This window comes from Pygocentrus nattereri, chromosome 2 (genome assembly GCF_015220715.1).
Source record: "Pygocentrus nattereri isolate fPygNat1 chromosome 2, fPygNat1.pri, whole genome shotgun sequence".
In the NCBI taxonomy this organism is placed as follows: Eukaryota; Metazoa; Chordata; class Actinopteri; order Characiformes; family Serrasalmidae; genus Pygocentrus; species Pygocentrus nattereri.
Window position 1 is genome coordinate 27,595,273 of NC_051212.1, and position 24,849 is coordinate 27,620,121.

Here is a 24,849-nt window from a genome sequence, read left to right on the forward strand (position 1 = left end):
AGGCTAAAGTACAGCCACACTGCGGGGTTAGTTGTTACACAGCGTTTCAACTGAGCCACCTTTAGCCCATTAGAGGAGCTGCACAGTCATATGGTATCTGCCATGTGATGCTCCATCAATATATCACTCAGAAGAGCAAACTACAGGAGGCTGGCAGCTTCAATTCCCAAGCTGTGGGTGGCTTAAGACACAGACAGGTCTTCAGCACAGAGCAGGAGATGGAGCTCAGTGACTCTTTAGAAATCAGGGATTTTCTTCTACTTTATTAGTATTTTGGTTTTTTTATAAGCATATTAATGAAATTGGCATTTAGGGTTGGTTAATTTGGTGTGTGTGTGTGTGTGTGTATCAACTGATCTGTCTGTCTGCCTTATAGATAGATAAAATATAATGCAGTATGGTTGGAAAATACATATGGTCCTTGCAACATAGAATTATACTGAATTAGCTTCCTTTTGCACTAATTCACCAGACCTTTCTAGTGGTACAACTAACCCTCTTGTAATCACTTTTAGCCGTTTTTGGTGGAAATGCACATGAATGGCAGGTTCAAACTAAGTTCAAGTGTTCATTTGTAGCAGAGATGTATATGTTTCTTGCATAAAAACATGATTATTCCAATTTAAATATTTGCACTTAGTAAATATATGCACCTACAAATATCCACCTCCCTCTGCCAAGTCAGTACAGTGTATCTTTAAAACAGCTTTAAGGTACACATTGGGCCTTAAGGACCCTGTTGTTCATTTAAAGGTACATATTGTTTGTTCCATAGTGAACAAAAGTACCTGTACAGCACCCTTTTTTAACTGACAGTGTAACATTTAGCTTGATTAAACAACATTTGTATACACTGTAGTTTGTTTGTTTTGCAGCCATATAATTTGCTTGTAACAAATGTGTCAATAAATTAGTTAATGAATAATTTGTTGTTAAGTAGTTGCTTGAATTCTACCCATTACTACTATAACTAGCTTAACCTCTCATACCATTAAGATCCCCCTCAGCTTCCAAATCACTCCTACACTCTTGCTACAACGTACCACATCAATGAAGAGTATGTTGACGTCAAAGTTGGGGTTCTTCTTGGTGTTGCGGATGACGCAAGATTGCACCACACGGCCGCCACACTCCACCTGCAGGCTGGGGGAGGTCACACTGGCCAGCTGGAAACTCTTCAGATTACGCACTCCCCATGCCAGGATCTGTCAAATCAAAAGGCAAAGACAGTACTGTAGAACCAAGCCTAGCATCCGTAGTAGATTTACAATACTCATCATTATTATGGTCTATTCTGTTTTACACATTTGTAACAATGTTATTAACTGTAGTATCATTATTAGTCTTTATGTAGGGCTAACCTCAATAGCAGTGCGCTGTAGGACAGGTTTAATGCCCTGTGGCACCATAAAGATGTTAGGCTCTCTCTGGGGTGGAGGGTAGGGCAAGTCAGAGTCTTCTGGCTACCAATCAGAAAACAAAACATAATCAAATGAAGAACTTAACATTTCGTTCATCAAAAATCATGCTTACCATACATGAGATGGATAGAAACAATGAAATAATGCATTTTTACACCTCACTTTTTCATTTCTTACTTGTACATTACTAGAACATTACTGCAGATGTGTGAAGCCACATTTGGAAATGGTTGTGGAAAAAATGTACTTTTCAGTCCCAAATAGCAAGAAAAATCAGTCAAGCAGTGTAATTTCAAATATCTGTTGTGGTTGGCAGAGATGCCACAAACTGAAACAATGATTATTAGCAGGATTGCATCGTTCCCATTGGTGAATAGGCACCACTGTTAAACACAATGGCACATTGTGTGGAAGCACATTTTGCGATATGCCTCAGACCTTTAACAGTACACTATGTAATGTCTGACTTTCATTAAACTCAGTCACAGATTTAAAGGAGTGTCTTTTAAAACATTCCCCAATTCCTTTATTAAAAGAGACGTTTCCCCACACTATGACACAAGGCCTATTTAAACTTAGCATATATACCATCCACGTTTTATTTACAAACATGATGTAAGCGGGTAAGTTGTATGACATGATTAATCAAAACTCTCTCTATGAAACAGTGGGAATGCATCTCATCATCAGTAATATCTTGGAATTGGTTCTAATTACCCATAACACAGTGGCTAGTTTTCAAAGCAAAGCCAAAGAGCAAGTAAAGCGGAAAATGGAAGCCCCATGACTGACTGCAATATAGCGACTCAAGAACACAAGCTTTCTTTAACACATGCCATAAATACCAAATAAATGTATTTGTCATGAGTGTATGCTGCATGTCCACATGCCTAAGGAGGACCAGTTGCTCCACAGCTTAATGGCAGCTTGTTTTATTTCCACCATTTATCCTCTGAGAACGGCCTTTTAGGACAACTCAAGTTCACATGTATGTAAGGTGATCCTGATGGTGATCCTAAAGGTGATCCTAAAGGGAAAGCTGGGTGGAAAACTATGCTTCAACACATCAAAGAGCACTAAAACTGTAGGGGACTCAACCCACTCAAGACCGAATTTAGCCTTCATCATATTTCAGTGCTTACTGACAGGCCTAGACTACAGCCTACTGTAAACCACTAACATCATTAACTGCTTTAAAGAAAAGACCCATTTCTGAGCTGACCGTCAACTCCCAGCTGAGTGTCACACCCTTGCTGTGGGAGTGTGTAATCACTGCGGCTTAAAAAGGAATGCCACCAAAATTTTACAGTTTTGTAAGCATGACAATACAAATAAACGTACTCCATGAATATAATAGTGCTGAAATATAAACATTTTGGCAATTTCCTGGCAGAATCCAGCCCTTGACTGTAAAATAATAAAACACCCAAAACACACAGCATATTTATGTCACTGTAATACATACATGTTGTAGGCGGCAAGATACATAGTTATCTTAGCTTCATTCCAAATTCTTGACTTGCAAGACTGAACTTTATCTTCAGTGGCTCACCACTTTAAAGAATGATGCTTACAATACAAACAACAACAACAGTGAGTAAACATCTGTGGTAGATGTTGAAGTTTGAGGTCAGAAGATAACAAACTCCTACAGATTCTCAAGTTCAATTTCCCTTTTTCCCTAGACAACAACTTTGCAGTGTTTCTGCATACATAACACATGGCCAAAAGTATGCGGACATTGTGACACCTGACCATCATACTGATATGTGCCTGTTCCAAAATCATGGGCATTAATATGGAGCTGGTTACTCTTCACTCTTCTGGGAAGGCTTTCTGCAAGATTTTTAAATGTGTCTGATAATTTGTGCACATTAAGCCTCAAGAGCATTTGTGAGGCCAGGTACTGATATTAGATGAGAAGGCCTGGTGCACAACTGATGTTCTAATTCATCAGTGGCTTTACACCACTCCAGTTGCTCCTTGGCATTGCATGTAGTGATCTAAGGCTTGAGTGCAGATGCTCAGCCAAGGAAATCCATTTCATGAAACTCCTGATGCTCAGTTCTTGTACTAAAATTGCTTACAGAGTCAGTTTAGAAGTCTGTAGTGAGTGATGCAACAGAATATAGACAATTTTTCCATGCTATGAACTTCAGTACCTGGAAGCCCTGTGAGTCTGCATGGTCTACTACTTTGTGGCTGAGCTGTTGATGCTCCCAGACACTTCCGTTTTACAATAATAGATCTTACAGTTGACGAGGGCAAATCTATCAGTGCAGAAATTTCGTAAACTGGTTTGTGGTAAAAGTGGCGTCCTATGAAAGTGCAAATGAAATAAAACAGGACTGAAAGCAATGACATCCATCAGACCAGTTTAATCAGTTCCAAAGTTAAAATTCACTGTCACCAAACCAGAAACAAAGCATCTGGTACTGAGACTACTATATGTGTAATTATTTGGAGTTAATGTGGTAAATGATTTGTGTTAGTTTGTAAACTGTATTGTGTTTTAAGCCTGTAATAACAAGCATGGCTCAGCATTCAGTTTTCCAGTATGTGTGTGTGCGTGTATGTGTGAGTCATACCCATTGTTGCAAACTCTCAGAGAGGATCCCTGGAAACACAAGCTTGAAGAGAGAAAATGATAAAACAACAGTGAATATGAAGCATCAAGCCAGCAATCAAGTATATTATTTTATTTGCATCACTTATTACTTACCTCATCCATGATGTGAGAATGTGAGAGAAGTTCTCCCTGGAAATGAAGAGAAAAAGAGCATCATATACAAATAGAGTATATTACACAGTACTGAATACAGTATGTGCACAGTATTTAGCACATATTATATACAATGAATACAAACAAAATGACTAATACAAAAGTGCTGTATATATGGTATATATGTTTGTGTTTGTGTGTGTGTGTGTGTGTGCGTGCGTGCGTGCGTGTGTGTGTGTGCGCACTGGTGTGGGTGGGCTGGCCCTTGCTCTAAGCATGCACTCTGATTTAATTTCCCTCTGATTATGCTGCTATAACTGGTGCCAGGTGGGCAGTCTGGACTAGGTGGAGCTTCTGGCACTCTAACAGCACACTGGCATCTGCAATCAGCCTGCCGGCAGCCTACACTACACACACACACTGCAGGGAGACAATTCCAGCCTCAGACAGGCTCTTAAACTCGTCCAGCACTGATACAGGGCCAGTTACTCTGATCCAGGATTGATGCAGGGCCAGTCAGACTGATCCAGGTACAGTGATGTTTTTACCACTTACAGCAGCTCTATCCAATTTCTCTGTCATGCTTGACTTGGAGAACAGTGAGGGCCAGTGTTCAAGAGCGCAGAAGAAAAGAATTGTGTGTGTGGGTGTGTGTGTGAGGGAGAGAGAGCGAGTGCGTGTGTTTGAGTGAGTGTGTGAGAGAGTGTCTGAGTAAGCAAAGAGTAGAAACATCACTAACCTCTTGACCAGGGATGTGATGAAGCGCAGGCTGCAAGTTTGTATAGACAGTGAAAGTGACAGATATCGATAGATAGACAGACACATGGGTATCCAGGCACATAGGCAGACAGCACACAGACAAATTGACAGACACAGATAGGCAGATGCATAGAGAGATAAAAAGACAGATAGACAAATATATTGACAGAAAGACAGACAGACAGACAGACAGACAGAAGGATAGATAAAAAGGAGAGAAGAGAGACCACAAAGTTAATAAGTCTCAACTGAAGGCGGTGACTTCATGGGATGTTATTAAATTAGCCTGTAGCTGCTGGGAATGGAGCCTGTTCACATGTGAACAAGCACTCATCAAAAAGCACAGAGTGATCTCCTGAGACTCAGACGCCCTCAATACAGACACATGGACACACACAGTACACACACAAACACACACACACACACACACATCATTCTCTATTAAAGTGAATTCAGACAAACAGCCAGACAAAACCCAGATTTCTACAACAGTTAAACAAATCATTATCCAAAACAAATGTTATTAATACGTAGTCCTGCACCATCTACCTATGAACAATTAACCGAGCACAATTTGCAAGGCTGAAGGATCTAATATGTAAATGTCCCTCAGTGTAAATCGTGCCCTGGGTCAGCTGTGGACATCATGACTAGAAACACCTTTTTGAACAGAGAGGTTTCAATGTCCAGCTGGGTCAAACATGTCTACAAACAAATCTAGTAAGACTACGTAATACACATTTGATCTGGAATGACTTTGTTATCAGCACTTCTAACAGCACTTCTAACAGCACTTCCTCACTTCCAAATCCGTTTTATTTTCAGAGTAAGTTACATTAAAAATATATATATTAAGTCCAGTGTAAGCAGGTTATTATCACACGTAAGAATGGTGAAAGCTTTTCATGGGTTTAAACACTGCACTTTTTGTCCCTGATGATGATGATAGCTCTCACCTTTTCTCTGCTGATCAGCTCAAAGGCTGCGAGGAGTTCTCCAGCTGCTTTGCCACTTTTCAGGATGGGGTACCAGGCCAGGCGAGGAGAGGAGACCATGGAGGGCTGACATATACTGCGCCCCATAAACTCATCTGCCCCCTACAGTGTATAATTTCAATGGTAATTAATAATGCCATTCAGATGGTTTCAGACCAGTTTAAAAGACACTCATATGGACACACACACAAATACACATATGTACACCCACGATGTACACTCACATAAGTATCCTGATCATACAACTCCACCACAATGTTCGGGGGATTCTTCTCAGTTATTTTAGGATCTCCAAATATCTCCACCTCATAGAAGATTAGGGTCTGGTCCCAGGTGGGGTTGAGGGTGTTCCTTATGATCACTGTCTTTTGGCTCTGGTGCAGGAAAGATACAATGGCGTAGGGATCTACAAAGAAAAGTCAATGTAAGAAATAATGCATATATAATGACATATGACCTCCATATGCAGGTCATGTTTTTGACTATCCTCACTGTGTCCATGAATCACTACGCAGCTTTCATATGGCAGTATCTTAAAGAAGCTGGGGTTCAGCTGTCACTCAATATGTTGTTCTGACTGGAACGCTGGGAGCCAGTAGGGAAACACAATTTTGTTAGGACCACTCAGTTTAGAAGAATTTTAGTATTAGTGGACGTGGTAACGTTATTTTATTTACAGGACATACTTTATGCCCTCAACAGTAAGATTAGTGTACACACACACACATATATATATATATATATATATATATATATATATATATATATTTATATATGTGTGTGTGTGTGTGTGTGTGTATATCTATATATATATTTATATATTTATATATATATATATATATTTATATATATATATATATATATATATATATATATATACATATATATATATATACGTGTGTATATATATAGGTGTGTGTATGTATATATGTGTATGTGTGCACCGACCCACACATCAAAATTGTTTTTACAAAAAAGGTACTGCATGATGTAGTTTTTGCATGTACTCATTCAAATATATTACATCAAAATGTCTTTCAGCTTAGTGTTGTAGGCAGTAACTATGTTGATGTAATATTTTTTTTTTCCTGTGGACATGCTGTACACATTTCAATCAAATAAACTAAATGCATCACTGTTTCAGTATAATATCCCACTAATATTCTCCAACAATTGTGCTATTATTTCCATTTTATATTTGATGCTTTAATAAGGGTGACGAATTGATGAATACAGAGCCAACTGCAGCAGTGAAAAGAACCAGAGATACCCTGAGTTATGGTGCATGAAAACTGACAAATCTGAACTTTGGTCATTATATATAACGCCTACACACACAAGTGCATGTAGGTACGTGTGCACATGTACATGTGCGTCAGTGTGTGCACATGCATGTTTGCATGTATTTGTTCTCGTTCCCCCTTGGGAACAAAGAGTTTAACTGATATATTCTGAAGGGAGCAGGAACGAAACAGAATGACATCAACTGCTAAGGAATGTTTAAAATTGGAGGGATTTTTTTTACTTTTGAGGGAGTCTCAAAAGTTTATTATTCCAGTCCACGTAAAACAGCCTCAATGGGATAGTTTCACTAGGGAGGGGAAGACGGACCTGCTTTTTCCCAGCTCTGATTAACACACACACACACACACACACACACACACACACACACACACACACACACACACACACACGCACACACACACAGTCTTATGCCCCTTCCCACAAAACGCACTGGCTCAAATAAACAGAGGGATAAATAAGCCAAGTGGAGTGTGCGTCGTTACCCAGGAGCCAATGGGAAATAAATACAGGCAGGGGCTAATCGGGTTGCCCCAAGTAAATAAACACTCTGCCCAGGGGGATTGTGGGACTGGACAATGCTGTGGCGACGGCCGCCCACGTGTAAAACTTAAACACGCAAGTCTCTGGAGAGCGCTGCTGTCCACTCAGACGACAGAGAGAAAAAAACAGAGGCGCCGCTAATGCGTCTTGTATGTCATTTGTCAACAGAGTAGTGTTTGGTTGTCCAAGCAGTGTACAATTCTTATACTCTCAAAAATGTAGAAGGATGCCTGGGAAAAAAGTAGCCAATGCAATCCTCAAGTAAACAGATTAGTACTAAAGTGGTTGATGTAGTGTAGTGGTTAACACCTCTGCCTTCTACACTGCAGACTAGGGTCCAATCCCTAGTCTCTACTGTAGGGTAAGCACCCTACACTACACCAATAAGAGTCCTTGGGCAAGATTCCTAACACTACCTTCGCCTACTTGTGTAAAATGATCAAATTGTAAGTCGTTCTGGATAAGAGCATCAGCCAAAATGCCGTAAATGTAAAGCATGTAGTATATGAGTCGCACATTTTCAACATTCACAATCATCAATTTCTTCCTCATTAGACTCAAAACTGGTTCACAGAATTGCATAGTTTCATGGCCATTTTGAGTGAATGAATGGTCAGAAGTTTGAATCTCAAGACTTTAGCTTAATATGGATTTTAGAGCTCTAATTGAAGGTGAAATTGTCATTCTTATAGTCCAATTAAATCCAAGTTTCCCATTGCTCTGCATTGCTAACTACCTAGCCTGCTCCAAGGCAAGAGAATAAATAAGCAAGTGCTGTCCACAGCAGTACGAAACTTAGTGGCACCTGGTATGAAGATCAATACATCTGAATGTAGCATGTGCTCTAAAATGCTTTATATAGCACAGAAGCTTTGCAGAATCTGAAACATGTTCACATCTCTAGCCATGAATTGACCAATTTAACCAAAAGCTTGTCTTTGCACTTCTGCACCACTCATCACTGACATGTTCAAACAATGGCAGCATCCTGCTTAGTCTTGCCAGATTGGGCTGGATCGCCCAGCTTAGTACTTTATGCAACTTAATTTGAGAATAATTGTGTTTTGTTTCTCATTTATATTATAAAATTATAAAATTATATTATAAATTATAAAAAAGATAAATAAATTGAATGTATTCAGGCACACAAAAAAGAAAATGAATATGATAATGATAAGAATTTTTAGCCAATTATTAACATGAAATACAAGCGCTGTGCTTTTTTTATTTAAGATATTATTTTTATGCAAATACTGGATAGGTGCACCCGGAGAAGGAGGAGCGGCTTAGAAATTGTGTGCCTGGATAGGTGCAGCCATATTACACTGAATCACTTCTGTATTTGCACTCTTCAACACAAATTATTAGTCGCATACAATCTTTACTACTAAAGTGTGGTGAAATCTGCTACTACAATCTGATAGATTTAAGCCACATCAAAGCCACTGGAAAACATTTGACACATGTATACATAATATGGCTGCACACATTGTATTTTATTATGTTGTATTTTGCTCTACTTCACTTTGTGCCTAACAATGCCCCTTAATCATGGCAAAATCGCTGTAATGTACAGTCTCTGCATACTTATTGCTCTAATCTATAACTTGCATGGTGGTTCTAATGTCCTCTTGTGGAATCTTTATTGATTATACAGTGTATGAGTTATTGTGGGTAGGGTAGTACATCCTCATGTCATTGCTGATACTGCACCTGATATTCAAGAAAAAAGCCACTAGCATTGTGGAAGACCCCATCCATTCTTCACACAGACTTTTTTCAAGGTACCGGAGCATCCGTGCCACCACTGCCAGACTCTGCAACAGCTTTATTCCTCAAGCAATCAGGTTCTTAAACTCACAAAGGCTGAGCTAACCCCCCTATATACTCCACACACACACACACACCTCTTTTGATGCTCTACTTGCACTATCTGTAACATTGCTGCTACACTGTGTTTTCACTGTTTTACTCACGTTTTTTCTACCTCAGTAACTGCTGTGTTTATGTCTGTCATCTGATTGTGTGGCTCACAGATCACAGCATGTTAAATATCTCTGCACCTTATTCCACTACCTCATGTCCAGAAATGAGTGCTCTGTCGGTGCTGCACTGTCCTGTCTGTTTACTGTGTCTAATGTCTGTTTAATTTATTGTATTTATTATATTGTTTCTAGCCTATTTTTTTTGTTTGCACACTGTCTGCACATTCACACTTTGCACTTTATGTTCCTTGTTGCACCGTGTTGTTCCTGGAGGAACGTAATTTCACTCCACTGTGCACTTGTACATAGATGGAATGACAATAAAAGCCTCTTGACTTGACTTGAAGAGGAGATATCACCAACTGAGCAACTCTACTATCAAGTTCTGATTCTTTGATCTATCTTGACTTTGAATTGTTAAGTGTTGTCAGTATAACTGTATGCAACATGCTAACCGCTGAATTTGCAGTGCTAAGTTGCCTAGGACACTAGGACACAGTCTCTGGCCAGTTGCTGTAATCCTTCACCATTGGCTGAGCTGCTGATGGGGTTTGAATTCTGGCTCCCTAAGAAATGTTGTGCTCTATCCATCATCTTCCTTTATCCAGCTCCCTCTCAGCTGCTCAGGACAAGTGATTCCAGTCTGCCCCTGATTTATGCCTTTTCCCCACAATCCTGAAAAAGAGCAACAGCAGCTTCTACGAATCGGCAATGTGACCCCAAAACCATTCAGAGATTTGTAATCAGAGCGCAGGACCTGCTGATTTATATTGGGCTCATATTTTTGAAAGGATCTGCCATGTTTTTTCATCTGGGTCTGTGGGCTTGAAATTACGCCTCAAACGCAGGACCCGCTGTCGAAGTCTGTTTCCATTATTTCGTCAAATACAAAAAAAAAACAAAAACAACATACTCCTCCATACACACAAGTCATTTTCACCCAGTTTTCAATTCACTTTAGCCACTGTGGTTTTTCCAGGCAAAGAATATTTATGCTGGACATCTGTAATGGGTCGTAACCACTGGCCATGTGTAAAAATGTCTGTGCTTTAATTAGGCTGGATACACAGTGCCATATGGGCCTCTGGGTGATGAATTTCTGCTTCCCAAGTACTTTAACCCTTAGAAGTACAAGCTGCTTTTGTCACTTTGCTATAACACTCAAATGAAATTACATGATTACATGACTAGTTAGTGACGTGTGCACTGAATGGCTTTTTACATTCAATCTACATTTTGTTGTGAGAGGTTTGAGTCTGCACTGCTTCTTTCTGTTTATGTTAAGGAAGGACAAAAATATGGCAAAAATAATGCTTCCACAAAACAAGACTGCAAATACGACGACTTTACATTAAATGGAAATCATAAAGTATCTTCTACTTACAAGTATTTCTCCACTTACTACAAGTGAGATAATTTATATCAAATTATATAATAATTTTTGTTGTGGTCAGCTACCAAAGTGAGTGCAACTTCTGAGGGTTTTGAATATGATCATGCAAGACTTGACTGCAATTTTATTAAAAGTCCACTGTGCCTTGCAGATCTTTCACGTGCAGCAATAATCCATAGACCAGCCATCCAAGTATTCATTATCGGCAAATCACAAGAAATATTACTTTTCTTAGTGCCTTGAGCAACCTCTCTTCTCTTAGTAGTCACAAAAACAAAATATGAAAGTGTTCTTAGAAGCTAAAAAGTCATCATTCAGCACACAGACTAAATGATTACAGTGAAACAGTAGCCCTTACGCTTAGCCACAGCATCTGGAGACTCATTCGTGCACAGCCGACTAGAACTTTCCACCTGATAAGCACAGTTAGAGTGTTTATATCAACGCCTGTATCTAGTGAGCTAACCACACTGCATGTGCCAAATCCCCCTTCACCAAGGCAGAAATATATGTCATAGTATGTGGGTAATCCTAGTGTCTGCAAACACATACTGGCACAGAAGAGAAGACTTGCTTTAGCTGCACTTGTTTGGGTTTTTGTTTCCACGGCTACAAGATACAACAGGCCAAACCGCAAAGCTACTCCAACGAAACGTTTGCATAGCAACCCTGTCACTAGCCATCTTCATTAAACCATAATCACATGACCTCTGAACAGAAGCTTCTACCTACATGATGAACAGAAATGTTTAAAACTTCAGGTTATTACTGATGTTTTGCTATACTGCTTAATTACACAACTGCACAATTTGTTACACAAGGAATTACATAATTATTTGTTTATATTGTCATGACACTGTAAAAGTAATTAATTTTACAATACAATTTACAATAACAGTGTTTTTTTTCACATTATGTTCAATGAATACATTTATATGTTCAATGAAGTCTGGAAGCTGATGTTCCTTGTTAACACTTTACTGTATTATTTACAGTAACCTCCTCTAAAATAATCTATCCCAAAAATCTCTACAAATGGAAAATAAAGCAATTGTTTTAAATGAAACCTTTATAGGAAGCACTGGCAGCTGAACTGACATTCACAGCAAATATATGTCAGTGTAATAACTATTTCAATTAGCAACGAGTAAGAAATCATTCAAATAGCACCAGCTTCTAAGGGTGAAATGTCATTTCCATTGTATGAGACTATTAATCAGATGCACCTCAGACTGAAACTAAAGGACAAGCCTCGTTGTGTTTTCTAACTGAATTGCAGATTTCCAAATTCACCTAGACGCTAACTAAGTATGCAAGTGAAACATTCGACTCACAACCACAATGTCTTGTCTTGTGCCCTCAGCTGCAAATCTACTGCTTTTCGTCACTCCACTGTGCTAAGCTCAACCAAAACTTCTTAATCTCATTCTTTGCCAAGCATCGTATTTTAACCTCTCTGATGTAAAATCAGCCATGGTTATGTGACCATTAAGTTTCAAAAGACTTCGTTTTCATGATTTTGTGATTTATAAAACCTTTATGGTACACTGAGCAAAGCTGACTGTTTTTACACAGCGGATTCATAAAAATATTATTCTGCCGCTATTATGTACCGCTCTCAATGTGCATCATATTAGGTCTACCCATGGACCCCAATCTACTGTGCCCACATGAGCATGTATGGTGAGGAAATACGGACCTTAGCGTGCATTAGCTTGGCAAAATGGCATCAGAACCTAGCATGAGGTTCTTTATGTGGTATGGTACAGTGGTAGACATCTAAGGTAAGGTTTTGCTGATGTCTGGAAGTCTAGAGCAAGCTTTGGAGTCATGCTAATGTGCCTGACATTAGGAAAGTAGCATTAGGCCACCCTGCAAACCACAAAAATGACTGTTTAAATAAGGGTTAAAAGGTCAAGGCCAGGGTGTGGCACAGCTTACACATACTGTGTTTGACAAACAAAGACAGCTGCTTACAATGAGCGGCAGACGTGTACAAGAAAGGCTTGGTAGTGAAGGACAGGGGAAAGCACACCTGCTTCAAAACTAAGAGCTCTATTGAGGATTGATATGTTTGAGAATTTATATTATTAATTTGTATTATTAATATATTATTTTATATTCAAAAATTTAAAACCCTTTGTCAGAGCTTTGCTTACAGCCACCACAAAGCACTTGATAAGCACAGTCATGACCACACACATTAACTGGATTCTGCATTAAATTCCCAGGGAAAAAAAAATATGAATATTAAAAATGTTAGTATGATTCTAAAATTTAGCATTATATTAAACATTTGGTGAAGTTTGAATGTAAAATACAAAAGTATAACAAAAAACTGCTTAAAAACTGCTGATCAGATCAATATGAGAGCTATCTGAGCACGGTCCTGATATTTTAATGAGTATGCAGGATCGACAGCCTTCAATCCAACACTCCCAGTCCGCTATTCACTGAAGTCGGGCTGTCACAAAACTTTAGATTACATGAATTTGTTACACAGCTACTAAACAAATGAGAAAGGAGATAGAAAAATAAGCAATACAGCTGCTTGGTCTTCACTGTTATGATGCAGCTGATTAAGGTAGTTGTTTATTGCTATCGAGTAAGCACTGAGATGCTTTAGTGCTACAAATGTTATTTGTCATATGCATCCCTGACCACACTGTCACATCTGCATCCTGTTCATCACAGGCAAATGGTTAAGAACTAGCCTGAAAGGTCAGTGATGCTAACTATGGTAGCTATCATTTGGCCATTAGCACAACGTTTCTTTAACTCAAAAAGAGACGAGCTGTGAAAAAAGCAACTTTGTTTAAGACGTGTGGATGGGTCAAGCCACATGAGCTGTGTGACTGGTGAAGTTAATACTAATGCAAGCTAGTTTATATCAAAAGAAGAGAATTTTGGCAAAATTCCCTAAATGGCTAAAATGATGAACAGCTGACCATCACAGCTATATGAGCTTGTTTGACATTCCAGTGCAAAACAATGGACCACATAAGTGTAAGACATGGTCTCTAATGGCCAATTGCTTTATTCATACATAATTAACATGATCACATCATTTAACAGGCTTCTGACCCACCTGAGAAACTGTCTTTATCCATGGCTAGGAGGTCTCTGGCCTGATACAGGTAGCAGCGCAAATGATAGCGTGTACCACCTGAAACACAGGCAAATTCAACAGTCACTTCTTTACACAGACCACATGCTGTCCTTGAATGCTCGTAGAAAAACTGACTTACTATCAAAAAAGCAGGAGATAGTGGGCCGGTTGACGCCAAAGGTTGTTGTAACCGACTTGTCATCATTTTTGTCATCGATTACACTGCCCTGTTGATTGACAGACAAAAAAACATCTCACTGAAACACAGAGCCAAATAAGCAGTTACTGTGTCCTCCGAATGTAAATAAGAGTTGCATATCTTGGCTGTTGAGCAAGACAAAGAGTTATGATGCTGGATCATATATCTAAAAATTCCAACCAAGAGTGAAAATGGAGAATGTGTTAATGATCCGAGTACCGCGGGCAACTCCGCAGCACCACAAACCACTGGCACTGAACATCTGTGCATCACCAACTTATGATGCTGGAGTTTCACTTGATGCGTCCAAAAATTCCTGAACATAAAAAAGCAAAACATCATATTCTTATTCAAAGGAAAAGCGCTGAGTCATCTGAGTCTCTACAGACTTGCATTTCCCATTGCCTTGTTTGGGGAAAATATGCGAGTAACATTAATATCTATTCCACACGTGCATTTTTGCCACTAATTTATTATCTCATAAACTCAATTTACTGCATAAAAACAGAGATGCTCAGCGAAACTTACAGGCCTACTGGGTCTACTTGTATGCACCTGTAATTACCGGGCTGCCAGTAATTAATAAATTTAAAAAAAAAAACATTACATGAGTTCTGCTTCTTTAAAATTCATTGATTTACTTCTTCACTGATCCACACTCAAACAATCTGGCCACTCTCGGCAAGCAGTGGAAAACGATCAGAGGATTTTGGGAGCCTTTGGGAGAAAAAATTTGACTTTTAAAGTTTATTGGCCGCGAGTATGGAAAAACTCAAAAAGCACTTTTCTCCCTCATGTACATGCATTTAGGGGAGGGTCTCGCTGATAACATATTCTGCTCGATTTCCTAAAGTCAGAGCAACAACCGTCAGCCGGTACAAAAAGTCAAACCACCTCACAAACAGTTTGAAGTAATCTTTGCTTTTTAAAGCATACATTTGTGTTAGTGTCTCAAAAGCATGTTGTTGTGGAGGATTCTGGTGACAATAGGTCATAGCAACTAGACAAGGGCGTAAGTGTTGTAATGTGCTGAAAGCCAAAAAAATATTTACCATCAAAATTACACTACTTGACCTCTCAAGATCAAATGTACATAGATGAGAATGCACACCGCAAAATGTGCCATGATGTGGCTGCAATATGCACACAGTTTGTGTTATTGTTTGTACAGTTCCAGTTTTTGCTGAAGTAGAATTGTAGAATGTTTGGCCTCTTTATACTGAATTTAGATTTTCTCTTTGTCTCCAGACTGTTGATGGCTCCACTATTTCACTGTGGCCCTGTGCCTCACACGCACATGGTTAGTAGACCATGCTTTTATTTATTCAATTTCCAGTCAAAATGGCAGTTAAGGGCAAGCTATGCCGTTTTTCAGCATCAGAATGCAGGAAACATTTAACAGCAAATCACAATAAAGCCTCTTTGCCTTTATTACAGCTTCTAATCTTTTCTCAGAACCCAGCAGGGGTATTTTTTCACACCTCCAAAGTTCTGTCTTAGAAGTTGGTTACTGCTTCTCAAGTTCACCCAACTGCAAATTGAGATCTATTGATTAATAAATCCTTTATTAACATCTCAGATTTCTAGTTTGGGTGTTCCAGTACAAAGTTTTTTGTTTTTTTTTCTCAGTAAGGGCTTCTTGACAGCTACACATCCTTATAGACTCATAGTATTAGATGGACTGTGGATTTTGTTTTTAGATCTGAAGAAAGAGTGGAGCTTGATTTTCTCCTCTCTCTCTCAAAGACAAAATCTTTAAGTGCTGTGTATCTGATGGAGACAGAATGGTCTCTTTTAGCCATTTTAGGGGCAAATGAGAAAGACATTTGCAAGGCAGCTAATGTAAGTTTAGGTAGTTGCTAGTGTGAAGGTTAGTGTCTGTTTAAAGGGGAACATGTCAGTGACACTTTTAAGAACAGAGCTTATTGGGAGGACACAGCTCTAACTTGTTGGTTTAAAGACTGGAAGGGCATAAGAGATAAAGTTGATTTAATATTTTACTTGATGTTGGAGGACTTTAATTTTCTGTTAAATATATATTTCCTGCCTTATTTTCTGACACTGAAAAATGATTAACTTGTACCGAATGGCTGCTTTGACTGGATATCAAATAAATAAAAGGGTGGCCTCTGACTTCTACAGTACTCTAGAAAACAGTGGGTTCAAAACAAAACAAAGTAACAATGACTGATTTCTTCTAATCCAACCAAGTCGAAGAGGTATCTGTGACAACCGGCACTGAAGGACCCATCACACCTTACGGCCATGCCAATGACCTGCTCAAATAAACACTGTTGTTGCTGTGTGTTTGGTAGTGCTGATGTATGGCCCCACCAATCATAAATATGTTCCATGAGCCACGCCTTGGGAGATCAATAAAGTGGTCAGAAAGTCCACTATCAGTACTAGAGTGTAGCTGGAAGCAGAGCAGTTTGTGAGATTTAAGCCTTATGGATATTACATATCAAAGAGCCTAAAGGCTTCTATGTCAACAGATCCAACACCTCAGAAAAAGCATGTGCAGCCTTTTGCCTTACAACAGTGGTGGCACTGTTGTGAGGTACAGGGAAGGATGACTAAACTGGGTAAAATGCAAACACATAATAAAGGAAACAAATTAGTACCACAGCGAGGAACCAGCTCACCCAGCTCTAAACCACTGCTTAACCACTAGCCTGTGCCCTACATCAGCTGGTGCCAACACAGCAGGGTGTGCTTGTGGGCTAAATAGAACACGGGCTTCAGGAGCCAGCAGCTTGCTGAAGCTTAAGTGCCCGGCCAAGTTAATCATAATCAAAAAAATCTATCCTAAAATCATACAAAAACTCAACAGAGTAAGACCTCAAAACCCCTAATGGGTGGAGGGATTGGCTAGATATGTAAAAATATCAGCAAAGTTTTTCAATCAGCTGTTTTAAATTAATATCAATATTGCAAGTGTTGATATCAACACAGTTTGAGAACAGCACTCTGCTGAGTAGTAGTCATTAGAGCATTCTGCAGGGGTTTCTCTACACACCAACTCCAAGACAGCCAGGGGATCCCCATTCCAGAACTGATAGCACTAACACGGACTTTCACTCAACAGACCAGACCCTATCCAGAACCTCCTCAAACCCTGTTCCAGCCAAGCCCACATCACAGCCCAAGCCTGAGCAGCCTGAAACGGATCAGAGACAATGGACCCTGTAGACCAGAGACCAAGCGTGAGTGAACACACTGTACTTTTACTGTGTGCACACATTTTCAGTGACACACACAGATCTGTCTTTATTTCTGTGGTAATTGGTTTCCCAAGGTGCCCTTATTTCACCAGGCTGATTCCGCTCTGGTTGCCCAGTCACATTCAGCGCCTCAAGTCCATCCAAGCTCAAGGCCCTTCACGCCCATTTTCACCATCTCCCTCTCCAAACTGGGCCCCGCCCTTAACTCTCCTGCTTTCCATGGTTCTAAGTAAGGGCATCCACCACAGCTACCGAACATTATTCCTTTTCTCACACGTACACAGATCATTTGTTGTTTCTGCCACACTTGTAGAAGCAACACTTTTGGTTCTCTTAAGAATGAATGTTTGACAAAAGATCAGAAGTACTAAATGTTCCACTCACCCTAGATGTAGTCGATCAGCCAGGACATGTTTGGCAGTCAAATTTGGTTTCTTTATTTTAAAGCTATCAGGTTAGTTTTGCTAACAAACAGTAGAAGTCAAGTCACCCAGACTTGTGGTTGATGTGGTTTAGTACACAGTATGACTTACTGTAAGCTACAAAAATGAACAAAACGTCACTGTGTAGCTGAACACTGCAGGCAGACACCTTAAATGACGGTGTTGTCATCTATGCATATGGATGCAACAGAGTATGGCAAACCACACTGACAAGTCAGTGAGACCTTTGTGAAGGGCTGGATGCTGTTGGAGAGAGGTTTGGGGGATGTATTTATAGAAAATATTTGAGTGACCATTGACTTCCAGTGTTTTTTAGCTCCAGCATTAAACTAAAGAAGCAAAATTTTGAAACCAAATATGTCTTGGCTGAAGGAATAAATCTGTGAAAAATGGTACAGATGACTAGTGAGTACAACTATCTCAAACCTAGTTGATATATCTAATATTTCTCATTTTAGATAGTTGTAAGTTTATATACCTATTATTTAACTTCTTTCTAGACAACCTTCTAGAACTATTTCAAAAGGAGAAACATTTGACACTTAGATTTAAGATAACTTCACCTGTACCATTAATATACCATTTTTTTTGCAGTTCAGAGTAAGTGGAAAATTGTGTCAAGATTGTCTCTCTGAACAATTGCTTTAAAAGAACTTTGTAATTGAGTTGTGCAAGTCTCAAGTTAAAAGAACCTCCACATAATATATAACAATTCTGAGCAAATAAAGTTTTCCCTAGAACCATACATCTGAGCCAGGAACTTTTTTTTAAATTTTTTTTTTTTTTTTAAAAGAGTGTATTGCTTGACCTCGGCCAAATAGTACCCTGCCAGTGAGACAGTATCCATTCTCACTGTCTCCCCATTAAAGTCGACGTTCTTCCTTTTCTCTCTTCTAATTACAGTTTGCCAGACTTGCTTCATTCCACTTCCAGCCTTGTAAATTTCATACTGTTAACCCTCATTACCAGCGAGCACTCCAGGGCAAAGATGGCCGCTGGTCCAGTCTTCTCCAGAGGCTCCATGCGGCGGCGCCAGCGGCGGCGGCGGAACGAGTCCGTCTTCCTCTGCTTAAGGTGGAACTTCCAGCCAAACAGAGAGGCATACTCCCAGCCCTCACGCTCCGACTCATCTGGACGCTGCTGTTGGAGAACACACACACACACACACACACAATGAGGAGCATTAGACTAACAGCACTGTGATTAAAGAAATTCTTCTAAACTGTGTTCCTACAGCACCACCATGAGGAGAGGTTAAGTAATGTAAAGAATAAAGAGTACTCTCTATTTTTTCTCTCTAGGCAAGGCAGGTTTATTTATACAGCACATTTTCATACAGAAAGTAGTTCAAGTAACATTATAGAAAATTATTGTTAAAATTGGATAAACAAGTGAAAATAAATTAAAAACATGAATGAAGATAATGAAGTTAAAATAATTAACATTTTAAAAAGGAACACAATTAGTTATGAAATGCTAAAATGATACAAAGTGCTTTCTTTATTTCTTTCTCTTCCCATCTTTCTCTGTCTCCTTTGTGTGTGTGTGTATATATATATATATATATATATATATATATATATATATATATACATATATATATACACACACACACATATATATATATATATATATATATATATATATATATATATATATATATGTGTCCTGTGAAAATAACACACAGCCACTAATGTCTAAATAGCTGGCAACACAAGTGAGTACACCTCACAGTGAACATGTCCAAATTGTGCTCAATTGTTTCACTGTCCCTCCCTGGTGTCATGTGACTTGTTAGAGTTACAAGCTTCCAGGTGTGAATGGGGAGCAGGGCTGTTAAATTTGGTGTTTTGGGTACAATTCTCTCATACTGGCCACTGAATATTCAACATGGCACCTCATGGCAAAGAACTCTCTGAGGATGTGAGAAATAGAATTGTTGCTCTCCACAAAGACGGCCTAGGCTATAAGAAGATTACTAACACTCTGAAACTGAGCTATAGCATGGTGGCCAAGGTCATACACTGGTTTTCTAGGACAGGCTACACTCTGAACAGACCTTGCCAGTGTCGACCAAAGAAGTGGTGTCCACGTGTTCAGTGTCATAACCTGAGGCTGGCTTCAAAAAACAGATGCCAGCATTACTGCAGAGGTTGAAGAACAGGGAGATCAGCCTGTCAGTGCTCAGACCATACGCCGCACAATGCATCAACTCGGTCTGCATGGCCGTCGTCTCAGAAGGAAGCCTCTTCTGAAGTTGACGCACAAGAAAGCCTGCAAATAGTTTGCTGAAGACAAGCAGTCCAAGAACATGAATTACTGGAACCGTGTCCTGTGGTCTGATGAGACCAAGATAAAGTTGTTTGGCTCAGATGGTGCCCAGCATGTGTGGTGGCGCCCTGGTGAGAAGTACCAAGACAACTGTCTCTTGCCTACAGTCAAGCATAGTGGTGGTAGCATCATGGTCTGGAGCTGCATGAGTGCTGCCGGCACTGGGGAGCTGCAGTTCATTGAGGGAAACATGAATTCCAACATGTACTGTGACATTCTGAAGCAGAGCACGACCCCCTCTCATGGCAGTTTTCCAACATAATAATGATCCCAAAAACACCTCAACTGCCTTGCTGAAGGTAAAGGTGATGGACTGGCCAAGTATGTCTCCAGAGCCTGTGGAGCATCCTCAAGCAGAAGGAGAAGGAGCGCAAGGTGAATAACATCCACCAGCTCTGTGATGTCATTGTGGTGGAGTGGAAGAGGATTCCAGTAGCAACCTGTGCAGCTCTGGTGAATTCCAGCGTTAAGGCAGTGCTAGATAATAATGGTGGTCACACAAAATATTGACACTTTGAGCACAAATTGGACATGTTCACTGTGAGGTGGACTTGCCAGCTGTTTAGACATTAATGGCTGTGTGTTGAGTTATTTTCAGAGGACAGTACATTTATACTGCTGTACAAGCTGTACACTGACTACTTTAAGTATCCAAGTTTCATTTCTATAGTGTTGTCCCATGAAAAGATGTAATAAAATATTTGCGGAAATGTGAGGGGTGTACTCACTTTTGTGAGACACACTATATATACAGTACTGTGCGAAACAATCTACCTCAGAAGTGAGTTTATCACAATATACATTAGAATAAAGTCATATTCATAATTCAAATAAACATAAAAATAATAAAAAATAACAAGAATTTCTTGGGTCCATATTTTTCCATGTCACCTTCACAGCCACCACAGAGACTTCTTAATATCATCAATTACATCATGAGCACAATTTACTGCAGCACTGATTGGTCAAACCAGGAGTTGCTTTTTAACTACATATAATACTGGGCTTCCTCAAGGAGAGGTTTGAAAATGGTTAAACAAGCACACTAACATCCATAAAATCACTATTTATTATTTATGTATATACAGTTAAATAAATAAATAGATTTTGAAAATCTGTCTTGGGTGCCTACGAATTTCGCACAGTACTGTATACACACACACGCACACACACACACACACACACACACACATACATATACACACACACATACATATACACACACACATACATATACACACACGCACACACACACACACACACACACACACACACACATACATATACACACACACACACACACACACACACATACATATATACACACACACACACACACACACACACACATACATATATACACAAACATACATGTATACGGCTCTCATTTACTGCGCTTGTTTGGAGCACATGAGATGCTGGCTGCCACTCTTCTGTGATAAAATGCACAGTTACGGTGAAATAAGATCCTGTGGCAGTGGATGTTGCAGCAGATTACACCTATTCTACGGATTTTCTTTAGTGATTTCATAATTTAGGACGTGGTGTTGTAGTAGAGAGCGTGGGGAGTCGCTGTGTCAGTAAAATATCTTTGAGACGGGACGCTGTATCTCTGCTCCGAAGTGTGCAATGAAGCGCGGAAGCTCTCGTTCGCAGCAATGAGAATGGGCACAAATCCTTAGCGATAAAAGTTATGATATAGTTTGCAATTCGCTTCATCCTTTCCGAGTTGGGTGGAAGTTTTTGACATCGCTTACTCAGTGGTCCTCTAATTGGCAGCAAGTACAACCGGATGGAAAACGGGTGATATGTTTAATCTGCAACGAGAAACTGTTAAACACCAAAAAACGTGAAGCTGAATCTTGAAATCTTGCTGTTTGAATTCACCTTTTCCACCTTAAACGGTGCAGCAGTTACATTCTGCTGCCTCAGACTCTGCTTAAGGTGGAACAGGAAAATTTGAATGAGAAGCTGGAGAATGCAAAGCAACTTCAGCCTCATAAAAGGTAGAACATTAAGAGATATTTTACAAGAAACTGTCCTACTATTGTCGAAACGTTTCCAGCTGGCGATGCAAGAAAAGCGGCTACAGCTGAGCTACAGCCCAAACGAAGAGCAAAGTAAGTCTGCATTTTTGTTTGTATTATATTTTTAGCCTGTACTCGGACATTAGCACGTACTAAGACACGTGTGCAGCAAAGATGGTAAAATCAAAATTTTTTATTTTTGTTGAAAAGACAAAATGACTCTTATTTACATTTGGGTTGCAACCCCTGCACTAGGTTTTAATGCAGTGTACATGCCACAGACTGTCCGGGCACTGCATTTCTGCACTTTGCAAAGTTCTGCCTTTTGCGTTCCATCAACTAAAATTAATTAATTATTTTTCCATTCATTAAAATTTAGAAAATCAATTTTAATCGATTCAGAATCGTCCACGTTTACATCATGATGCATCTAAGAATTGATTTTCCCCCCACCCCTTTTATATATATATATATAAAACACATACCTATATACACACTATATTTCCAAAAGTATTCACTCACCCATCAAAATAATTGAATTCCTGTGTTCCAATCACTTCTATGGTCACAGGTTTATAAAATCAAGCACCTAGGCATGCAGACTGCTTCTACAAACATTTGCAAAAGAATGGGTCGCTTTTAGGAGCTCAGTGAATTCCAGCGTGGTACCGTGATAGGATGGCATGTGTGCAACAAGTAGGGAAATTTCCTCGCTGCTAAATATTGCACAGTCAACTGTCAGTGGTATTATAACAAAGTGGAAGCAACTGGGAACGATAGTAAGTCAGCAACGAAGTGGCAGGCCACGTAAAATGAGAGCGGGGTCAGCGGATGCTGAGGCACATAGTGTACTATATTTCTGCAGTCTGTCAGTACAGACCTCCAAATTCATGTGGCCTTCAGATTAGCTCAAGAACAGCATAGAGACCTTCATGGAATAGGTTTCCATAGGCGAGCAGCTGCTTCCAAGCCTTACATCACAAAACGCAATGCAAAGCGTTGAATGCAGTGGTGTAAAGTGCCTCCACTGGACTCTAGAGCAGTGGAGACGTGTTCTCTGGAGTGATGAATCACGCTTCTCCGTCTGGCATTCCGATGGATGACTCTGGGTTTGCTAGTTGCCAGAAGAACGGTACTTGTCTGACTGCATTGCGCCAAGTGTAAAGTTTGGTGGAGGGGGGTTGTTTTTCAGGAGTTGGGCTCGGCCCCTTAGTTCCAGTGAAAGGAACTCTTTTTTTCATGCAATTTCATGCTCCCAACTTTGTGGGAACAGTTTGGGGACGGCCACATCCTGTTCCAACATGACTGCACACCCGTGCACAAAGCAAGGTCCATAGAGACATGGATGAGTGAGTTTATATATATATATATATATAAATCTACATCTCTTCTTTCTCTCCTTCCTTTCCTCCTCTCCCTTCTCTCCTCTCTCTCTTCCTTGCATTCTCCTCTCACTCTCTATTTTTGTCTGTTTCTCTCTCATCTATCTACCCTGTCTCTCACTCTCTGTACCTCCCTCTTTCTTTCTTTCTTTTTCTTTCTAACTCTCCTTCCTTCTCACTGTACCTTGTTCTCCCCTCACTCTTTCTCTGTATCATTATCTTTCTATCCCCTCTCTCTCCCACTTTCTGTACCTCCCTACTTCTTTCTTTGTCTCTTTGTTTCTTTGTCTCTCCATCTCTCTCCATCCTTCCCCTCTCTCACTCTCTTTTCCTTGCTCTCTCTACTGTTTCTCTTTTTCTCACTCCCTCTCCCTATGTCTCTCTTCCTCTCTCTCTCTGTCTAATCCTAAAGTGTTCTACAGTGTACCCTTTTTATCCCTCAGCCCCGCTGCCTCATCTATCATTGAAAACAGTGAGTTAATCTCAACAATACATCATTATTAATACAAGTGTGCTTTAGCCATTACGTCTATGGGTTTTTAAGCTCTCTCACACACACACACACACACACACACACACACACACACACACACACACACACACACAGACCTTCAACAACGGAATCGTTCTCTTTCTCCTTCACACGCACAACACACACACAGATGATGAACATTAGGCATATTTGCGGTCGGACCCTAAATGTGGATGAGCTGTGGATTTCTTGCCAAGGCAGAATAAGGCGCATGGATTAGAGACATGGGATTGATTTCAGATTAGTGTCAGATGGCGTGATTGATTAAGTGTCCTCTCAGCCTCCATCTACCCCCCACCAGAACCCCCCTTCCATCTGCCAGATACTCTGCAGAGCTCCTCTTGCTGTCCCACCACACTGACATTTCCCAGAATGCCCTTCAACTCAGTCAGCAGCAAGGAGCAAACAGACAGGAAAGAGTGGCATGTGCGTTTTTTTGAACTATTATTTTTTTTTATCTGTTTCCCAATACAAGAGTCTGG

General features: G+C 39.9%; 1 protein-coding gene across 9 annotated transcripts in view; it reads right to left on the bottom strand.

Moving 5' to 3' along the window:
* The window catches only part of dysf (dysferlin, limb girdle muscular dystrophy 2B (autosomal recessive)), a 110,565-nt gene that overhangs the window by 45,171 nt on the left and 40,545 nt on the right, over positions 1 to 24,849 (bottom strand). For 8 of the 9 annotated variants that reach the window (XM_017709933.1, XM_037546330.1, XM_017709930.2 and 5 more), the window contains 10 exons: positions 19,062 to 19,235; positions 14,369 to 14,456; positions 14,209 to 14,286; positions 6,122 to 6,303; positions 5,859 to 5,999; positions 4,883 to 4,912; positions 4,144 to 4,179; positions 4,010 to 4,051; positions 1,362 to 1,463; positions 1,044 to 1,205 (listed from right to left, as the gene is read on the bottom strand). In XM_017709933.1, coding sequence (XP_017565422.1) covers positions 1,044 to 1,205; positions 1,362 to 1,463; positions 4,010 to 4,051; positions 4,144 to 4,179; positions 4,883 to 4,912; positions 5,859 to 5,999; positions 6,122 to 6,303; positions 14,209 to 14,286; positions 14,369 to 14,456; positions 19,062 to 19,235 — 1,035 coding nt within the window. The remainder of the gene's footprint in view (positions 1 to 1,043; positions 1,206 to 1,361; positions 1,464 to 4,009; positions 4,052 to 4,143; positions 4,180 to 4,882; positions 4,913 to 5,858; positions 6,000 to 6,121; positions 6,304 to 14,208; positions 14,287 to 14,368; positions 14,457 to 19,061; positions 19,236 to 24,849) is intronic. The other variant, XM_037546329.1, reaches the window with a different exon arrangement.